The sequence below is a fragment of the Hippocampus bargibanti genome, linkage group LG14 (assembly GCF_051943395.1).
Source record: "Hippocampus bargibanti isolate YZ-2025 linkage group LG14, ASM5194339v1, whole genome shotgun sequence".
NCBI lineage: Eukaryota > Metazoa > Chordata > Actinopteri > Syngnathiformes > Syngnathidae > Hippocampus > Hippocampus bargibanti.
In genome coordinates, this window is record NC_142747.1 from 5,362,688 (window position 1) to 5,382,349 (window position 19,662).

At 43.0% G+C, this 19,662-nt stretch overlaps 1 protein-coding gene across 1 annotated transcript in view; it reads left to right on the plus strand.

The window, feature by feature from the left end:
* Nucleotides 1-19,015, plus strand: part of LOC148888074 (1,4-alpha-glucan-branching enzyme-like) — an 80,126-nt gene extending 61,111 nt beyond the window's left edge. The window contains exons 13-16 of the mRNA XM_089013826.1: nucleotides 459-643; nucleotides 3,252-3,382; nucleotides 9,720-9,837; nucleotides 18,057-19,015. Of these exons, the coding sequence (XP_088869952.1) occupies nucleotides 459-643; nucleotides 3,252-3,382; nucleotides 9,720-9,837; nucleotides 18,057-18,119 (497 nt within the window). The 3' untranslated portion in view covers nucleotides 18,120-19,015. The remainder of the gene's footprint in view (nucleotides 1-458; nucleotides 644-3,251; nucleotides 3,383-9,719; nucleotides 9,838-18,056) is intronic.
* The last annotated feature ends 647 nt before the right edge of the window (nucleotides 19,016-19,662 follow it).

A 19,662-nucleotide genomic window follows, 5' to 3' on the forward strand; every position in this document is an offset into this window, starting at 1 on the left:
CTGATTGTTTGCTACTCCTTTAACAGCCCCATAATGAAATTCATTAACGTATGCTGTCAATCTCTGTTACGTTTGCTTTGTCCTATTACCTAGACCATTTTTTTCCCCTTGAAGGTGCGGATCGACAACTGACATTTATGGTGCTGCCACGCGGCTTCATTCGACCGCACGTGCCTTGCCACCTCTGCCAGGAATTCAATTATAGCCGGCTGTTGTTTTATGATGTTGACGTGACATCCACTGATGGATTCATCAACTCGTCTCTTGCTGCATGGGGGCGGGTTGAGTGGGATCGCGGCTCGCCATTTGTCCAAATGGATTAACCACCTGCAATGTTGGTTCAACACCTTTGCAAACAGTTGTTGATATCGTGGCCCATTTGCAACATGCCTCAAAAACCGGCACGTGTGCAAATCTGCGGTGACACTTAGGTCTCCATTTATTCCGGTGTGCCGCAGGGAACGAGTTCGGACACCCTGAGTGGCTGGATTTCCCTCGAGAGGGTAACAACGAGAGTTACCATTATGCCCGTCGGCAGTTCAACTTGCTGGACATGACCCATCTACGCTACCGGCAGCTCTACAACTTTGACCGCGACATGAACCGTACCGAGGACAAGTACGGCTGGCTGGCTGCCCCGCCGGTAAGGAAACGGGCTACTGCTCCCCCACTCACTCCCCACCCACATTTAGACCTAACACCATCTTATTTTCAAGGACAACTGACGTCTCCGGACAAGTTGTGTCCATAATTTGTAAAATGGCTTCAAATTACTTCTACTGAGCGTATTTTACAAAGATTCCACCGCATATAGCTATATTTTACGTTTTAAGACTCGTGCTGCATATTCAGGAAGTCTTGTTTTTGAGTTGGTGACGAGTCTGTACGTGACGTCACTCAAGGAACGCCCCTGACCGAAAAAGACACATTGTAGCAGTCCTTCCATCAGGTCAATGTATTTTGCGGTACTTGTTTGGTCTGAAAACCTCGTGTTGCCCCCAAAAGCCACCAGAAGAGGGCGACCAACCTCCATATAAGGAATTTATCAGCCTGTGGAAATGTAATACACTGTCATGTCTACAAGAGGTCGCCATTTTCTGCCTCCTTTTTAGTGATCCATTTCGTCCCAATGTTGCCTCAAAATGGCACGGAATAAATTATTTAATCGATTGCAAACATGTATGCTTTCCTCTTCAGAACTATTTGAATCATATTCATAACTGGATGTGTAACAAGAAAGCATATTCTCCGAATCTGAAGCCATTGTTTTAATTCTCCAGCAATGCAAGACGTCTTGGCGTGACGTCACGAACTGGGGGCGGGACTTTCTGAAAATGCCCAATTCGCAGCTCAATTTTTTTGCAGATTTTGGACACTTTAAGTCATTTTTATTGGTATTTTGCATTTGAATAAAAATATTATACTGCGTATTTTGGGTATTTTAGATGCTATAAAACGTTTTTCTGATGTCAGTTAGGAAACACAAAAGTGACGTCGGTTGTCCTTTTGTCCAAATTGATTGGTAAGGTTGTCCTAAAATCCTGTGTGACATTCGCTGTCTCGTACAAGTTTTGGTTAGTCTTCGTGTTCGAGTTAAATTTACAGGTTTATAGAGGTAAGCGGTTTCGACAAATACGGCAAGCTTGTCAAGTTCACCACCTCTTCAATTAATCGCGGCACTTTTGCTAAGTGTTTTCCTGCACTAGTGAGAAGACGTAAACACAGAGTAAATTGATCAGGATTAGGCGCCAGTGTGCGGAAGAATTGATTGGCGGCGAGCGGATCATTGTGCAAAAGAGTCTCGTTCACCTTGCGACTCTCCCAGGCCGTCGTTCCTCTCCTCTGTATAATCACAACCACGTTTGTCACTCGCCCTACATTCTTTTTCTCCTTCATATCGATCGCGAATCATCTACTTTTATTTCCCAAGCGCTTGTAATCGAAGCAGGGAAAAGTTGCACTGAAGTCATCATCCGGCTGTGCTTTCTAACCTTGACAGTGCTTAAGTCATTTAATGTCAGCCGTTTTTCTCAAATTGGGAGAACGGTCGACTTTGTCCACATTCTCACTACAACACTGTTTACGCACATCACCTCTGCCGGGCTGTGCTTGAGCACTAGATTACAAACAACCACCACCCCATGTGTGGACTAAGACCTCATTAAAGCCGCTCCTGCCGTCTTGTGGTCATTTATCATACTGAAATCATTCACAAAGCAACAAGCTTGAAACTTTCCGTTATTCATTTTTTTAATAAATTTGAGGATTTTCACAAACGTATTTTTACATTTTGGAATCAAATGATTTAAATTGTTCAGCATTCTGAATGTCAAGGTGGTTTATTCATGAATTAATAAATACAATAAAATAAACTGGAACCAGGGTAGCCCGGTAGTCGAAAGTTAGCACGCCGGCTTCATAGTGCAGAGGTCGTGAGTTCAAGACCTGATCCGGCCTCCCTGTGTGGAGCTTGCTTGTTTTCCCCGGGCCCACGTGGGTTTTCTCCGGGTCCTCCGGTTTCCTCCCACATTGCAAAAACATGCATGGCAGGCTGATTGAACATTCTAAATTGTCCCGCGGTGTGCGTGTGAGAGCGAATGGTTGTGTGTCTCTATGTGCCCTGCGATTGGTTGGCAACCAATTCAGGGTGTCCGCCAACTCGTGCCCAAAAACGTCCACGGCCATAATGAGGATTAAGCGGTCTGGAAAATGGATGGATGGATGATGGATAAATCAAAGCAATCAGAAATGATGTCACCCTTGCATCTTTTTTTTCATCACATCCACATTGTGTCATGGGTATAAAATTAACCACCTCATTGGACAATGCATTCTTATGATTTGACTTGTGGTTTGATAAATACGTTGGAATAGACATTTATACGCATGTTGGTTTACACACGTGATGGCCATTTAGTCGTGCTGCTTTGTTCTTTTGCATCTCCTTGAAAGAAAAAAAACACAGACTCGTATGGGATGTCATTCTATCTCCCAGGGGAAATACGTTCGTTTGACATTGATCACACCCACGAACGAAACTTTAGCATCAGTCCAGTTGCACCTTAGCGTGCTCTGCTGAACCCAACTGACAATTACGCCCGTCTGCCGAGATGAGCGCCACAAGGAATCCGGAAACACGCTTCCGTCCGATATGTAGCGCGCCGCCTTGTAATCCCCTAAATCCACGCCTTGAAAAGGAAGGTAATGACTATTCATGCTGTGCGCTCGGGTCCCCGCTGCTTGCTCCACAGGCCTTCGTGAGCGCCAAGCACCAGGAGGACAAGGTCATCGTGTTTGACAGGGCCAACGTGCTCTTCATCTTCAACTTCCACCCCAGCAGAAGCTTCCAGCACTATAAGGTGGCCGTGCAGGCGCCAGGAAAGTATCCTTTTTTAAAGCTCTTGTGCCCTGGGTTGCGAGCAAGGTGAAACTGATACAAAAAATAATGAAACCGATCACATTTAAATGAAATGTTCCAGGTTTTTAACTCATTCACAAATTTATTTGGGAATTGACAATATGACATAAAGTGCCATTCCCGAATTTGTTCGGGTTTTGTTCTTTCATTCTTTGATGCCGATAAAGAGCTGGACATGGCCTCTTGCAATGTTTTTCTTATCTACAAGGGGGCAGCATTTCCCTTTTTTCCATGTTCCAGCTTCAGCTGTTGTAAAAGCGCTATAGTACGCAATCGATGAGAAGGTTTCTTCAGCCGTCATCTGTACAAAAGTGAAGGTTTCGGACGTTTCGCCTCCTATCCAAGAGGCTTCGTCAGCGAACTAAAGTCTGACTGGTCGTATCGGCCCCATTTATATAGCTGTGTCCGGCGCCACCAGGTCTGGACATTAGGGATATATAAATGGGGCCGATACGACCAGTCAGACTTTAGTTCGCTGACGAAGCCTCTTGGATAGGAGGCGAAACGTCCGAAACCTTCACTTTTGTACAGATGACGGCTGAAGAAACCTTCTCATCGATGGACCACTCCTGTACGACTGAGAGCTTACACAGACGTATAGTACGCAATATGTATGTATTGCATTGTGTTTTGGACAGCCTCCCTCATTTCAAACTCCTAAAACTGCAGCTCCAAATAATTAAGGAATTAACTTTTTTCTGATGAAAGTATCAGAATCGGAAAGCCTTTAATAGTCCCACAATGGGGAAATTTGCAATCCGCAGCAGCAATTTGAATGGGAGGAGTGAAAAGATAAAAACAAAGTATTCTAAGCATAATAGAACTGTCAGAGAACTGAAATGTATAACTGTTCAGCAATCTTTCATGAAGATGTACAGTATAAGCATATTTGATATATGAAAATGTATTGAGACAACATAAGGTGGCTGTGCTATTGACAACACAAGAGTCCAGTTTTTTTTTACATGTGTGATTATTAAGAAGCCTGTCAGCAGTCGGTAGGAACGAGCGGCAGTACCTCTCATTCTTCCAGCGCAGGTGCAACAGTCTCTGGCTGAAGGAGCTACCCAGTGCTGTCAGGATGGGCAGGAGGGAGTGGGAGGGGATGTCCATCATAGCTTTCAGTTTAGCTAGCGTCCGTCTGTTGCCCACCTCCTCCATAGAGTCCAGCGAGCAGCTCAGGACAAAACTGGCCCTCTTGACTTGACGCTCCAGTCCTTTTCTGGCCCGGGTGTTGATGCTGCCTGACCAGCAGACAATTTCATATTGGATGGCTGAAGCAACCACAGAGTGAGAGAATGTCTTAAGGACTGACACCTGAACCCCAAAAGACCTCAGTTCCTTGAGTAGAAAGAGGCGACTCTATCCCTTTTTGATTAGGTCATCCGTGTTTGTAGTCCAGTCCAGTTTATTGGTCAGAATAACATAACACAATAACATCCAGGTACTTGTAGGAGATCACCCTCTCTATGTCCGTACCCTGGATGTTCAATGGTGCAGGTGAGGACTGTTTCCTGCAGAAATCCACAACCAACTCCTTGGTTTACCCGGGGTTGATCTGGAGATGATTCTGCTGGCGGCAGTCAACGAAGTCCTTGGTCAGTCCTCCGTTCTACCGATCATCTCCCTCTGTAATGAGGCCGACAATAGCAGAGTCATCAGAGAACTTCTGAAGGTGGCAGGTTGGAGTGTTGTAGTTGAAGTTCGAGATGTAGAGGGTTAATAGGAATGGAGCCAGGACTGTCCCCTGCGGCGCTCCAGTGCAGCAGATAAGCCTGTCAGACTCACAGTTCTTTGCCCTCATGTACTGTGGTCGGTTTGTGAGGAAATCTGTAATCCAAAATGTGAGGTAGTGGTCCACTACGGCATGCCGCAGCTTGTCCCCCAGTTGATTGGGCTGAGATTGGGCTGGATGGTGTTGAAGGCACTGGAGAAATTAAAGAACGTGAACCTCACCGTGCTCCCAGCATTCTCCAGGTGCAGCAGTGCCGAGTGGAGGAGATAGATGATGGTGTCCTCCACACTGATGCTGGGCTGATATGCAAACTGTAGCGGGTCCAGTGATGAGCTCCCCAGCAGTCGCTGGTGGGCGAAGAAGATTCTCTCCAGCGTCTTCATCAGGTGAGACGTCAGCGCCACTGGTCTGTAGCTGTGGAACTCTGCCCAGCTTCAGGCTCAGGTTGAACATGTGCTGAACAATGACACACAGCTGTTCGGAGCAGGTTCTGAGGAGTCAGGAACTGATGTTGTCCGGACCTGCTGCTTTTCTTTCTTTCATCCTCCTCAGTTGGTTCCTCACTTGCGCGTTTATGACAGACAGGCAGGAACCAGGAGGCAGAGTGCCGGCTGAGGGTGAGGCGTCAGTTGAGAGGGCAGATGTTTGTTGCTGGAAGCTGGTGGTGAAAAGGTGCAGGGAGGTAAAGTCCGCAGTGAGAGTGGTTGCAGGTTCTGCTACAGGTGGAGTAGACGGTGGGGTGGGGGTTACAGACGTCTGGTCAAACCGATTGAAAAAGTGGTTTAGTTCATCTGCTCAGTCCTTGTCTTTCTCGTTCAATGTCACTGGGCTTCTGTGGCCTGAGATGTTTTTCAGGCCCTTCCAAATACCAGCAACATTGCTGGCTTGCAGCTGAGAATATAAGGTTTCTTACACTGAATTGAATGTTTATGTCGTCCTAAAATTCAATATTCTGTGGGTCCTGGATTTCAAGTGATAATGAAAAAAAACCCTGCCATTGGAGTGGACACATTTTTTGCATATGTCTGGTAGTGAATGAGTTAATAATTGAGCTTCTGTTCTCACAGATGTGGCTTGTTTGATGACTTCAAGCAATTTAAAATCACAATGTGTATTTTTCAACCTTTAGGGTTCCACGAACAACGCCAGAGTGATAACCCTCTTGATTTTCAGTAGCTCACCTCCACTTACAATGCATGTTTAGATCCATATTTAGTATGGAGTGTGTTTCGTTGCTTATTACCAGAGAAAAAAAACCTGCCGAGGTTAAAAATAAAAGTGACGCAGCGGGTGGGAAGCAAACAGCCGCCGTGTTTATTTGAAGATGTGGAAGGAAAATAAAAGAACAACAGCGGCAGATGCTAATCTCTTAATATTGAGTGCTAATCGCGAGTGTGTTAAACGCAGCATAATTACAACCTATCTTGATGGGGTGAAGCCGGGGCACGACGCTTAATCGCCGCAAGCTTTTCGTTTTTAAGGAGAGGCCTCCGATGCCGGATGCTGTCATGATACGGCATGGACGTCAACACATAAAGTGACAACCCGTGAGTGTGTGCGGACGCGCATGTGTGTGATATCGGATATATATAGTCCCGGTTATATATATATATATATATATATATATATATATATATATATATATATATATATATATATATATATATATATATATATATAGATAGATAGATAGATAGAGTTTTCTGCATGCATGCGAGTGTGTGTTTGTGTGACGGCACGGCAGGGAGATGCAGATGCTCCGATTGAGAACATGTGCAGAGGATCCAATTAAATGCCACTCAAAGGCAGCCGAGGTAAACACGGAACGGAGGAGCGTCAAAGTGCCTTTTCATTACATGGCGCCTGTCACACGCTCAAACTTTGCGGCGCAGGGTTCGGCTCGGTCACGAAGCTGAAAATAATATCCTCTGACATTGTTTTGAACCGGAGGTCAAAATCAGACATAACACTTTTTTCCCTGCGATTCAAAAACCGTTCTCAGGTGTCTTCATAACATGTCCTTCAAAAGCTTTCACCAAGTTTCCACAGGGCTCATTATTTTGAGCTGATATTAGCCAGTTTTGACGGTGCAGCTCTGTCTATGTGCCTGAGTGCTGTACATTAAAACCCCATATTTCTATCAAATTATAGCATGTCTTTAAAGTGTTCGGCCATAAGTTGTGCCCTCCTTGTGAATGTACAGTATTTGTACGTGAGCATTGAACTGTCCCATTCTATAAACGGATGAACAAAACCAGCGGTCAAACGAGACACCGTTGCAATCATTCCAAGTGTATTTACTTCGTATTTGTCCAAATTGTTGGTTGGACATTTGAGCAATTTGGTCTTTGTTAGTAGCCGAGTCGGTCTGCAAGGTCCTCCCATTGATGAATGTCAATAAAAGGCCACAATGGAGGAATTCGTATCGATTTTGTCCAATGAGCTGGGAGGAGAGCTGAATTTGGGCGCTGTGATTGCAGCCATTGAGGACTACAAAACAATCCGTCTGAGAGTGTGATTGCAGAGCGAGACACGAATTCAATTCTTAATCAGCTTGTCTTCTTTCCCTGTACAAACTGACAAAAATCCCTCTTTCGCCCCTGTCCACATCATAACTTTTTTGGGGAAAAACTTGCTGAGTTAAATAATTTGTGCGTGTGCGCATATATGCGTGTGTGTGACTTCTTGGTCTTTCTGAACAAAAACCAAAAGTAAAAAAGATTTGACAAAATAAATGTCCCCATGCCGCATGACCTTTCATTGGTTCATAAAATATGGATTCTTTTTTATGACCTTTCCAGTCTCTCTCAAAGATCAGACCATGCAGTATCTTATTCGTCTAAGGCCTGAAAAAGCAAATCACCCCCAACCTACCACACGACTGCCACAATGCAACAAAATACATATTGATTTATACAGCGTTTTAACAACAACTGAAGCCGTAACAAAGTGCTTAACATGCACAGCTATCATACACTGGAAGTAAAGCAGCCACAAAGATAGTAGAAAGCACCTTGGAGTAAAACTAAAATCAAGTCTTGATCATGCGTGAAGCCTCACTGAGGACAAGGACAATATTTATTGTTCATACACCAGATGACACCAGATGCATTCATTTTGCAAAATGTCCCATTTGCAGAAATTCTGTCTTTCAGCAAATGTGAGATCATCCTGTTTCTAAAGAGGACAAAAAAAATACATTAGGTTTTTCTTCAAATAACAGAAGTGAAATTCCAGTAAAAAAATAAAACAAATACTTGTTGATTTGTCCTCTCGCATGGAATCATTTTTTTTTAGGGCTAACAAGTGGATATTTTTGTTATTTCCTCTCAATTTTTGTGATTGACATTCGTCTAGTGTCCTGCTCATAAAAATAGTAAATTTTGCTGCCCATTACAACATTGTTTTCTGTACTGGTGGGCTGTCGATGACCCCCCACCCATGTTGAACTCCCCTTTGATACACCCCTGCATACAATATCAATCGAGAAGCGCTAAGCAATGGGATACATTTATGTCAATAAAATAACCAGAATGGCTTAACAGTAAATGAACATTTAAAGTGTAACACGTTCAGAATCTGACCCTGAACATTGGATACTTGGATCATCTGCAGAGTACATGTTGGGCCAACATGGTTTTGCGTTGAAGTGGCGCCACTCCAGAGTGAAACGCCCAAGGACTCACCAAAGAGTCTCATCCATTCAAACCAACGTACAAAAAGTACTTTTCAATGACATTCAGCCCAGCCAATTGCTTTTAGATGGCCGATAAGTATGCACCGGATTACATCTTCATCCCTCAATGCTGCCCCCCCCCCCCATCATTTTTATCCCTGCGTCCTTCACGTGGAAATGGACTCTCCGTCTCCGAACGGGTTCCTCCTTTTGACTCGTCTTCTTGATTGCACTTGTTTTGTCACCGCTTCATGCTGCACAAATTGGATTGCTCAGTTTGTGGTTGCATTTGTGTGCGTGTGTGTGCGCGCATGATGGACGATTTTATGTCTTCGTGGGCCTTGTTGCAAAATTGGAAAAGCAGATAGATGTGTCAGTCAATTGTTCAGAGACTGCTCACGGACGGTAAAAGACGGAGGGGTTTGCTCTTTGCTGCAAAGCTTGCCAAAGTTTTCAGCGGAGACGCTTGGTCGTCGTCGCTTTGGCGTTGGAGGCACCTTGTCAAATTGCGGCTTGTTTAGATTCGGGGGAAGAAATCGCATCTGAAGGTCAAAAGTAGAGGCTCAGGCCCGCTTGACAACTCAAGTTTGGTACGTTGGGCTGAAAGAAATACAAGGTCAAACAATAATTGACAAAACAAAAACCCATTCAATGCCAAATATGTTTTTTTTTACCCTCAAAAAAATTCCAGGCATTCAATTCCAGGTAGGTGTTTACGTATTTTTTCACACGAAGTCAAAAAAGTCCTTTGGCACAGGCGGTCATGAAATGACTCATGACTGAAGATTCGGGCTGGTCAAATCCAAAGCACTTCTGATCCGGGCTCCTCTTGAAATCAAATGTGTTTGCCACCTGCGGTCACTTGACTTTCCTTAACCGCAGCTTGCCAGGTACAGGATCAAGCTGGATTCTGACGAGGCTCTGTACGGGGGCCACGGACGACTCGACCACAGCACCGAGTTCTTCACTGAGCCTCAACCTTTCAACGGACGCGCCCATTCCATGCAGGTACACGCTTGGACTTGACATCATTTTTCACATGCCGACAACAGCAATAAATAAACAAATAAATTAAGAAATAAATACAGTATTTTCTGGTGTATAAGGCGCACCCAAAAGCCTTGATTTTAATCAAGAGATGACCCTGTATCTTATACACAGGTGCGTCTTATATGTGAATTAATATTGAGCCACAAAAGGTCTGGCAACTATTGTCAGCAGCCAGACTCAATTTCCCGCTGCAGGAGAAGTAGCGTGTGATCCCAGCCTCTCATGTAGCGCCTGATAATGTGGTGTGCCTAATATTTGGAAAACTTTTATGTATTTATATATTTTGTTTGGATTTTTTTTTTCATTCATTAAATGTGCACCTTATAGTCCGGTGCGCCATATGCAGTGATACCTTGGCTTACGAACTTAATTGGTTCCCAGAGAGAGTGTGTTAGGCGAAAATTAGGAGAAATAGGTGTATTCCAAACATTAGTTTCCATTGGAAACCATTAAATTGAGAATAATCCGTTCCCTCGTTCACTTCAGAGATCCAGCTCCAATAACTGGTTCGTTAGCGAATAATACATCACTCATTGAGGCCCTCTGTGTGTTTCCATAAAAATAGTTTGTATGCCAAGATTATATTCTCGCGAATTTAACATTCGTAAGGCGAAAAGTTTGTTAGCTAAAGCGTTCGTAAGCTGAGTAATCACTGTATATGGAAAAAGTTTGAAAATACACCGTTCATTGGTGGTGCGCCTTATACTCGGGTGCGCCTTACACACTGGAAAATACGGTACATAAACAGACGAATGAATTTATTAACTGATTAATTAGTTGATCAATTTATCATTGAATTAAATTTTAATTAATAAATAAGGTAGTCGAGTGGTTAGCACGCCGACTTCACAGTGCAGAAGTCGTGAGTTCAATACCTGTCCGGCCAACTTGCGTGGAATTTGCATGTTCTCCTTGGGCCTGCGTGCGTTTTCTCCGGGTCCTCGGGTTTCCTCTCACATTGCAAAAACATGCATGGCAGGCAGATTGAACACTCCAAATTGTCTCTAGGTGCGAGTGTGAGTGTAGATAGTTGTTTGTCTCTGTGTGCCCTGCGATTGGCTGGCAACCAATTCAGGATGTTCCCCCCGCCTAGTGCCCGGAGATGGCTGGGATAGGCTCCAGCACCCCCCACAACCCTAATGAGGAATAAGCGGTATGGAAAATGCAGTGACGTGGCGTGAGGTTCATGGCTGGTGAGGCACTGATGTCATCACAGTCAGATTTACAAACATATGAACTCTCCAGAGTAGCTTATTCTATTTTTAGCTTATTATAATTTATTGGCAACAGTTAACGTGTTTTGTTTAAAATGTCATGTCAGCATTCTTTATATAAACTGTTGCATAGAAAAAAAGAATACAAAACGTTATTATCGTGTTACCTTTACTTATAAATGAAGTCCATGCGCCGTTCCTTCTGAAGAAAGGATTCTATACCTTCTTTGGAGAAGCCTTCCTTATCTTTCTTCAGTTTTAAAAGTCTCTCTATTTCTTTCAATTTAGATATGTAATCCTCCATTCTGAAAATAAGGCCAAGCGACACGAAAAAAATGACTGGATGGTTGCACTTAACTTGCTAACTGTTTACTGTAGCTTGCTTGCTCTCACTAATTCTATTATTGTGCAGCCGAGGAGGCGCAAGAAGAATCTCTGTAATCACCAGCCCCCCGTGAGGCAGGAGAAGTGTGCCTCACCTATGCACACAGTTTTGATAAAAATAAAATAAACACTGTAGTACAGTGTTTATAATGTAAAGTGACTCTACATTATATACGCCAGCTAAACTGTAGAAATTTAGTTCATATAATAAAAGTGTATGAACACTTTAATAGCGATATGCAGAGGGGCAGCAATGCGGTCTCACTGTAGAGCAAGCCAGCACAGTTCGCATAGTCATTGCGCAATCCATGGTGAGGCTCAGCCGGCTGCTGCCTCACCGCTCGTCTCTACTTAGTATTTGAACGGTAAATGCGAAAATTCAGCTATTTTGAAAAACAAATCCAAAAATGGTGAAGTTAAATCGAAAACAACTTTAAAGTACAAATCACGAAATAAATATAACTGTTTAATTTATTTTTTCATTTTTATATTTCCATGATGACAGGTGAGGCATGGCCTCACCTGCCTCCCCTGACTGCACGTCACTGGGAAAATGGATGGATGGATAATTAATAAATACATAAATGGATAGATAAACAAATAAAAAGATGAATGAATGAATGAATGAATGAATGAATGAATGAGCCTGCATAATAGGAAATGACAAGCATGCGAAATGGCACAACGTAAAAATACCTTTTGCAAAAAAAAAAAAACATTTCATTTCTTGTCTAAATACCAAAATATCAATCAAGGGCTTTGTGGCAATGATTTCATTGGGTGTGATCAGGCTATCCAACGTAGGGAGGCGACCTGCAAAAGCAGTGTGGTGTGGGGAGCGTGGGTAAATACCAGCAGCTCACTCGACAACTCCTCTTCTCCGTTTTTACTTTGTACTACTTGGTAATTCCAGAGAGATTGCATCTATGAATATGAACGACAAAGAACATTCTCGCTGTAAGATACATTGCACTAACTACGTTTTTCATCAACGCTGTCCAAGAGGTGCTAATTAATTTGCATCCCACTGAGAGCTGTTCCTATTATTGTGACCAAAACCGGCAGTGCCAATGTTGCCCCGCAAGCTGCCGGCTCAAGAGTTGTTTCTTCGTGCCAAATCAAAGCATTTTAATCTTGGGAAGAAAAAAAGAGGCCTGCATCTCCCTACGTAAAGAATGTAAATTATTCAGTGTTACCTTTTCATGTGCGGCTGCAAAGAAGTGCTAAAAGGGGGAACGACTCAAGGCGCCGGGTTTTGTTTACGCGAACTCAACTTGAACCTTGGCACGTTACTAATGCAAACGTGGCCGCACTTAAGCAGATAAGGATGTTGTTCTTTTTTTCCCCCTCTCTCATCAAGGACTAACTTTTTCTCTACTTTCTGACACCTCACTTCGTCGAAAGGCCACTTGCCAGCATGTCACGTAATATGTGGGGGGGAAGAAATTGAGGCGGAGTACAAAATGCTTCTGCGAGGTAGCTCCTCTCTGAGCCCTTGGTATTTCTCCATTTTCTCATGTTCCTTCTTTCTGATGTTTCCATCACTCGGGACTGCTACATCCACGACAACGGCTTTCCTTTGCCCTTTATCTATGACCACGATATCTGGTTGGTTGGCCATTACCATCTAGTCAGTCTGTATCTGGAAGTCCCACAGGATCTTTGCTCGGTCATTCTCTACTACCTTGGGAGGTGTTACCCATTTTGACCTTGGGGTTTCCAGTCCATACTCCGCACAGATGTTTCGGTAGACTATGCCAGCCACCTGGTTATGGCACTCCATGTAGGGTTTCCCTGCCAGCATCTTACACCCTGCAGTTATGTGTTGGATTGTCTCAGGTGCCTCTTTGCACAACCTACACCTTGGGTCTTGCCTGGTGTGGTATATCCCTGCCTCTATGGCTCTGGTGTTCAGGGCCTACTCTTGAGCAGCCAGGATGAGTGCCTCTATGCTGTCCTTTAGGCCAGCCCTCTCTCGCCACTGATAGGACTTCTTGAGATCAGCCACTTCAGTTATGGTTCGGTGGAGCCTTCTCTTTGATGTATTCATGGAGCTTGGATGTTTCATCCTGGACAGTGGCTCTCACACTCACTAGTCCCCGGCCTCCTTCCTTATGACTTGTGTACAGTCTCAGGGTGCTGGACTTGGGATGGAACCCTCCATGCATGGTGAGGAGTTTTTTTAACTTAACATCCGTGGTCTGAATCTCTTCCTTTGGCCACCTTATTATTCCTGCAGGGTATCTGATCACTGGCAGGGCATAGCTGTTTATTGTCCGGGTCTTGTTCTTGCCATTGAGCTGGCTTCTGAGGACTTGCCTCACCCGCTGGAGGTGTTTGGTCATAGCCGCTTTCCTTGTTGCTAATTCGAGGTTGCCATTGGCCTGTGGTATACCGAGGCTGTTTTCAATGTATGCTATTGTTCCTTCAGGGAGTGAGACCCCTTCAGTGTGGACTACCTTGCCCCTCTTAGTCAACATCCGACTACATTTCTCCAGCCCGAATGACATCCCGATGTCACTGCTGTAGATCCCGGTTGTGGGGATCAGGGAGTCTATGTCCCTTTCGCTCTCAGCATACAGCTTTATGTCATCCATGTAGAGGAGGTGACTGATTGTAGCTCCATTTCTGAGGCGGTATCCATAGCCTGTCTTGGCGATTATTCAGGGGTCGCCACAGCGAATCAATGTCCTCCATCCATCCCGGTTTTGTGCACCCTCTTCTCTCACACCAGCTGCCTTCTTGTCCTCTTTGACCACATCCATAAACCTCCTCTTTGGTATTCTTCTCGGTCTCCTGCCTGGCAGTTCAAGGATCAGCATCCTTCTCCCGATATGGTCACTCTCTCTCCTCTGGACATGTCCAAACCATCTCAGTCTGGCCTCTCTGACTTTCTCTCCAAAGCCTCTAATAGGAGTTGTCCCTCTAATGCAGTGTTTTTCAACCTTTTTCAAGCCAAGGCCCAGCTGTAAATGTGGGGAAAAAAGTATTAACTGTTAATGTATGTTTTTTTTCAGATTTTTTTTATTATATTATTAATAATTAACAATATACCAGCCACAGCATACACAAAACACATAATGTGCAACACAATATGACAGGTCATAACATATTGTTAATAACAATTAAATAAAAAAATATATTATTACAAGATGTTATATTGGTAATATAAGGTTTTTTTAAACGTTGAAGAATGATGTTATATTATAACATAGGATTTAACTAAACACAAAGAAAAAAATATTTTATAATCGTTCACATTTATATTTACTCTGTGTGAAACCTGGGCCTGTTTGGACGAACAGAGAGCTGATATCCTGGCCGGGATGGATGAAAGACACACACGAAGCTCTTCCTCCACAGCTCTCAGTCTTTCTCTGTCTTTTGTTTTTACTGCATTCAGGCTTGAAAATCTCACCTCACACACATATGTTGTGGAAAATGGGAGCAATGTCAAAATAGCTTTGTTAGCCAGCATGGAGTCCAGGTTTTGTCCAGGTCCAGTTCTGAGTCAGCATTTTTCCTCTTCAAAAACCTCTATATCACTTTCACCGTCGTCCCGCTGGCCACAATGTGCACTTGCCGCGCTATCCATGCGTCACTAATTCGCTTGTCTCAAAGCGAATTAGTGACGCACAACTACCCGCTGTTGCCATCTGCTGGTATGGAAGAGTACTACATGATTACTCTGCTAGGCGCTAGACTGCACAGGCACACAAATCGGATAATTTCCCGCGGCACACCTGACAATATCTCGCGGTCTCACTACCTCCAGCTCTGCTTCCTGTCTTTTCTTCAGTGGCACTGTCTCCAGTCCAAACATCATGGCTGGTCTCACCACTGTTTTATACACTTTTCCTTTCATCCTAGCTGAAACCCTTCTATCACACATCACACCTGACATTTTTCTCCAGCCGCTCCAGCCTGACTGGACACGCTTCTTCACCTCTTTTCCACACTCTCCATTGCTCTGGACAGTTGACCCCAAGTACTTAAAATCCTCCACCTTCTTTATCTCTTTTCCCTGTAGCATCACTCTGGATCCCTCTCATTCACACACATATATTTCGTCTTGCTGCGACTGATCTTCATTCCTCTCCTTTCCAGGGCATTGGATTGGATTGGATTGGCTTTGCCTTTATTAGTCTCACAGTGGAGAAATTTACATTTAACAGCAGCAAAGCATATCTCCACATCTCTAGTTTCTCCGCCACTTGTTTCCTGTTCTCGCTACAGATCACAATATCATCCGCAAACATCATGGTCCAAGGAGATTCTTGTCTAACATCGACTGTCAGCCTGTCCATCACCATAGCTGACCCCTGGTGGAGTCCCACCTCCACCTTGAATTCCTCAGTTTTATATATATATATATATATATATAAAAGCCTTAAGGGACAACCAACATCACTTTTTTGTTTCCTAACTGACATCAGAAAAACGTTTTATAGCATCTAAAATACCCAAAACACGCAGTATGATATTTTTAGTCAAATGCAAAACACCAATAAAAATGACTTAAAGTGTCCAAAATCTGCCAAAAACTGGAAGCGGCCAGTTTCAGAAGGTCCCGCCCCCTTGTTTGTGGCGTCACCCCAAGACGTCTTGCCTTGCTGGAGAATCAAAACAATGGCTTCAGACAGATTCGGAGCATATGCTTTCTTGTTACTCATTCAGTTATGAATATGATTCAAATAGTTCTGAAGAGGAAAGCATACATGTTTGCAATCGATTAAATAATTTATTCCGTGCCATTTTGAGGCAATAGGGGGGAAATGTAGCACTAAAAAGAGGCAGAAAATGGCAACAAAGCTCCATGTAAAGAATTAATCAGCCCACTCCCACAGGCTGATTAATTCCTGACATGGAGCTTTGTCGCCCTCTTCTGCCTCTTTTTGGTGCAACATGAAGTTTTCAGACCAAACAAGTACAGTGAGACCTCAATTTACGAACTTAATTGGTTCCCAGACAGAGTGTGTAAGGCGAAAAGTGTGTATCTAAAAAAAAAAAATTCCCATAGGAAACCATTAAAATGGGAATAATCTGTTCCATAAAATATACTTTTCAACTAAATAAGCCTTAAAACTACACATAACATACCTTATTCTATGTATAATAAATGTGCTATTGTATTGCAATGAAAGAAATACACTGCATTGTATCATAGTCACTTTATTTACATTTGTGATGGTCATTTATGGCTTGATGGAATGGCGTTGGAGGTCGAAGGTCAAAGGAAATTGCTGTTTGGAAAGAGAGACACATTACATGAAGACTGTAATTAAAGAAATAAACTGTGATGTTAAATAAAGTTTTATTTACCTTTTTGATGGTCGTTGATGGCTTAAGGAAGGAGAGTCACCTTCCATAAGGACTGTTGGTAACATAACCTCTGGTGCTGTTCGGTCGTGTGCTTCCGCTGAAGATCACTCCGCCAGCCGTGGGTGTGTATTATGAAAATAGTGCTTATTATAAGGTTTAATTTTCCTAAATTTTTACGTTTGTGAGACGAAAGGTTTGTAAGTTAAGGTGTTTGTAAGTTGAGGTCTCACTGTACAGCAAAATGCATTGACGTGATGAAAGGACTGCTACAATGTGTCCTTTTTTTCGGTCAGTTCCTTCAGTGACATAACGTGAGAACTCGTCACCAACTCAAAAACAACATTTCCGGAATATTCAGCGCGAGTCTTAAAACGTTAAAATATAGCTATATGCAGTGGAATCTTTGTAAAATACGCTCATTAGAATTCATTTGAAGCCATTTTACAAATTATGGACACAACTTATCCGGAGACGTCGGTTGTCCTTCAAGGAAAAGAAGATATATATTTTTAAAGACAGACAGACAGGCAGACAGAGACAGAGAGACAGAGACAAACAAAGTGGAAACTCCCTTTAAATATTGATGTATTGATGTTGCACTTTCCTCCCCAAAAAATAGGGATCTCAGAAAACAGGAGGAAACTTAACTGTCACAAACAATATTTTTTGTTGTTGTTGTTTTTTTCATCAACTTGAATCGTGTGTAGCGGGGGGAAAAACAGAATCATTTTGGTTCTGCTTTTCAGTTTCCCTAAATGCAAACCAATTAGCATTCTCACGTTGCTCCCGTTGCTCCCGCATGACCGTTTGAGCCACCGGTGGGCGCCAAACAGACCCAGCAGCGCTTGGAAAGTTCACTACCTGATTGAATTGTTTTCGGCTCTCGCTCTGGCGACTCTTTGGGGAAATCTAAGGCCGTTTTATGTCTGCCTGACTATTTTTTTCCTTTTAGATCTTTCTTTCTTTCATAAGATGACTAATGGCGCTCGGTGGCTGTTGGCCTGCCGAGCGTGTGCGGAATCTTAAGCAGATTGATCAAAGAACTGATTAGCGGCTGACGCTTTGTTCTAAAAATACACACGTAAATTGCAGTTACGTGTCCACCTTTGGGAGGCTTATTATGGTCTTCATTCACACGTTAAAAAAAATAGATGGGCAACATTTGAAAACAATGGCTTTTTTTAGGAGGGATTCTTCTTCCATGGTCCATCATTTAATGCCCATCTCACTATCATATTTTTTTTTTTTTACCCACAGGTGTACATCCCCTGCAGGACCGCCCTCGTGCTAGCAAATGAAGAGATTGATTACTGTTGTTAAAGGGACGCATGGACGCACACACACACAGACACACACACACACACACACACAAAAGAGTGCCTGATTGGTCCATTTGGACATCCACCGCTGAGATTACTCGCTACCAGGCCAATTGATTTTGTTAGCCGTGTTCAGCATTGTCTTGTCAAACCCAAAGGGGGAACCGGGGAACCAACAACACAAGATCAAGAATGATCCTGAGAAATAATCATGGTAAAAACCTCTTTGATCAATTTTTATTTTGCACTTTTGGATGCTGATGGGTGTTTGTTGTTTTTTTTGTTTGTTTGTTTTTTTTGCCTGGTGCTAGTTGACAATAAGGGTACCCTTAGGACATGATGAGATGATAAGTGGATGATCGATTGCCTGCTGTCAAGTTAGCGTTTTACAAAGCCCGAATGAGCAGACTTGGCACAATCTTTGTGCTACTGTGGGAATAAATTGGGAACAAAATACAAGACACGTTTCTAAAATATCGGAGCAGATTGTGACCCAAAACTCAAAGAAAAGTCATGTGAGGTTCAGGTAAGAATGAAATAGGATAGTTTCTTCTTGTTGGGTCAAATTTCCTATAAGTTTGAGCACTGAAATTTATATTTATTTTTTAAATGTAAAAATTAGAAAATACAATGGGAAAAAAAGATAGTGTTTGTACGCACATCCGATCACAATCCATTTTTTAAGCGTCTTCAAGGGTACCCTTGTGGTAACATGGCATCATATCAGTATTACGAGCAATCATTTGTTGGTGCATTGTCATGATAAATATGTAATTTGCACAGAATAACTGGAATTATGACAAATGAAAGGATATATGACTGATTAACACTTTGGACCGTTTTGTCATTGCAAGTGTTGTTTTTGCAGTGTGGAACAATAAAAAATGTGCCATCTCACGCAACCGTCATCACTTTTCTGGCTTCTCTGTACAATGTTTTCACTTTATAGTCACAAAAAAATAAATACCGTATTTTCCGGTGTACAAGGCGCACCCAAATGCCTTGATTTTCTTCAAAAGATGACCCTGCGACTTATACGCAGGCCTTATATGTGAAGTAATATTGAGCCACAACAGGTCTCACCAATACTACCAGCAGCCACCAACTCCATTTCCCCCTGTAGAAGATTTGCATAACTCCAGTCTCTACTGTAGCGCCTTATCATGTGGTCTGCCCTATATTGTGGAAACTTTTTAATCCATTTATATATTATATTTGGGAAACTTATTTTATTCATTGAAGGTACACCTTATACTCCGATGCGCCTTGCATATGGAAAAAGGTTGAAAATACACCATTCATTGGGGGTGCGCTTTATTCTCCGGCACCCCTTATACATCGGAAAATACAGAAAATAAAATACACACAGGTGCATCTGGTAAATTAAAAAAGGGAGTCAATTGGCCCTTGGGTTTGAAAAGGGGGCCAAATTCTAAGTGACAGGGCCCGATTTAACTAGATTGCCAAAGTATACAAAACTGATTTAAATAAACAAAAAATGTATTCATTCGAACATATTCTTATGTTGCAAATGAAAATACATT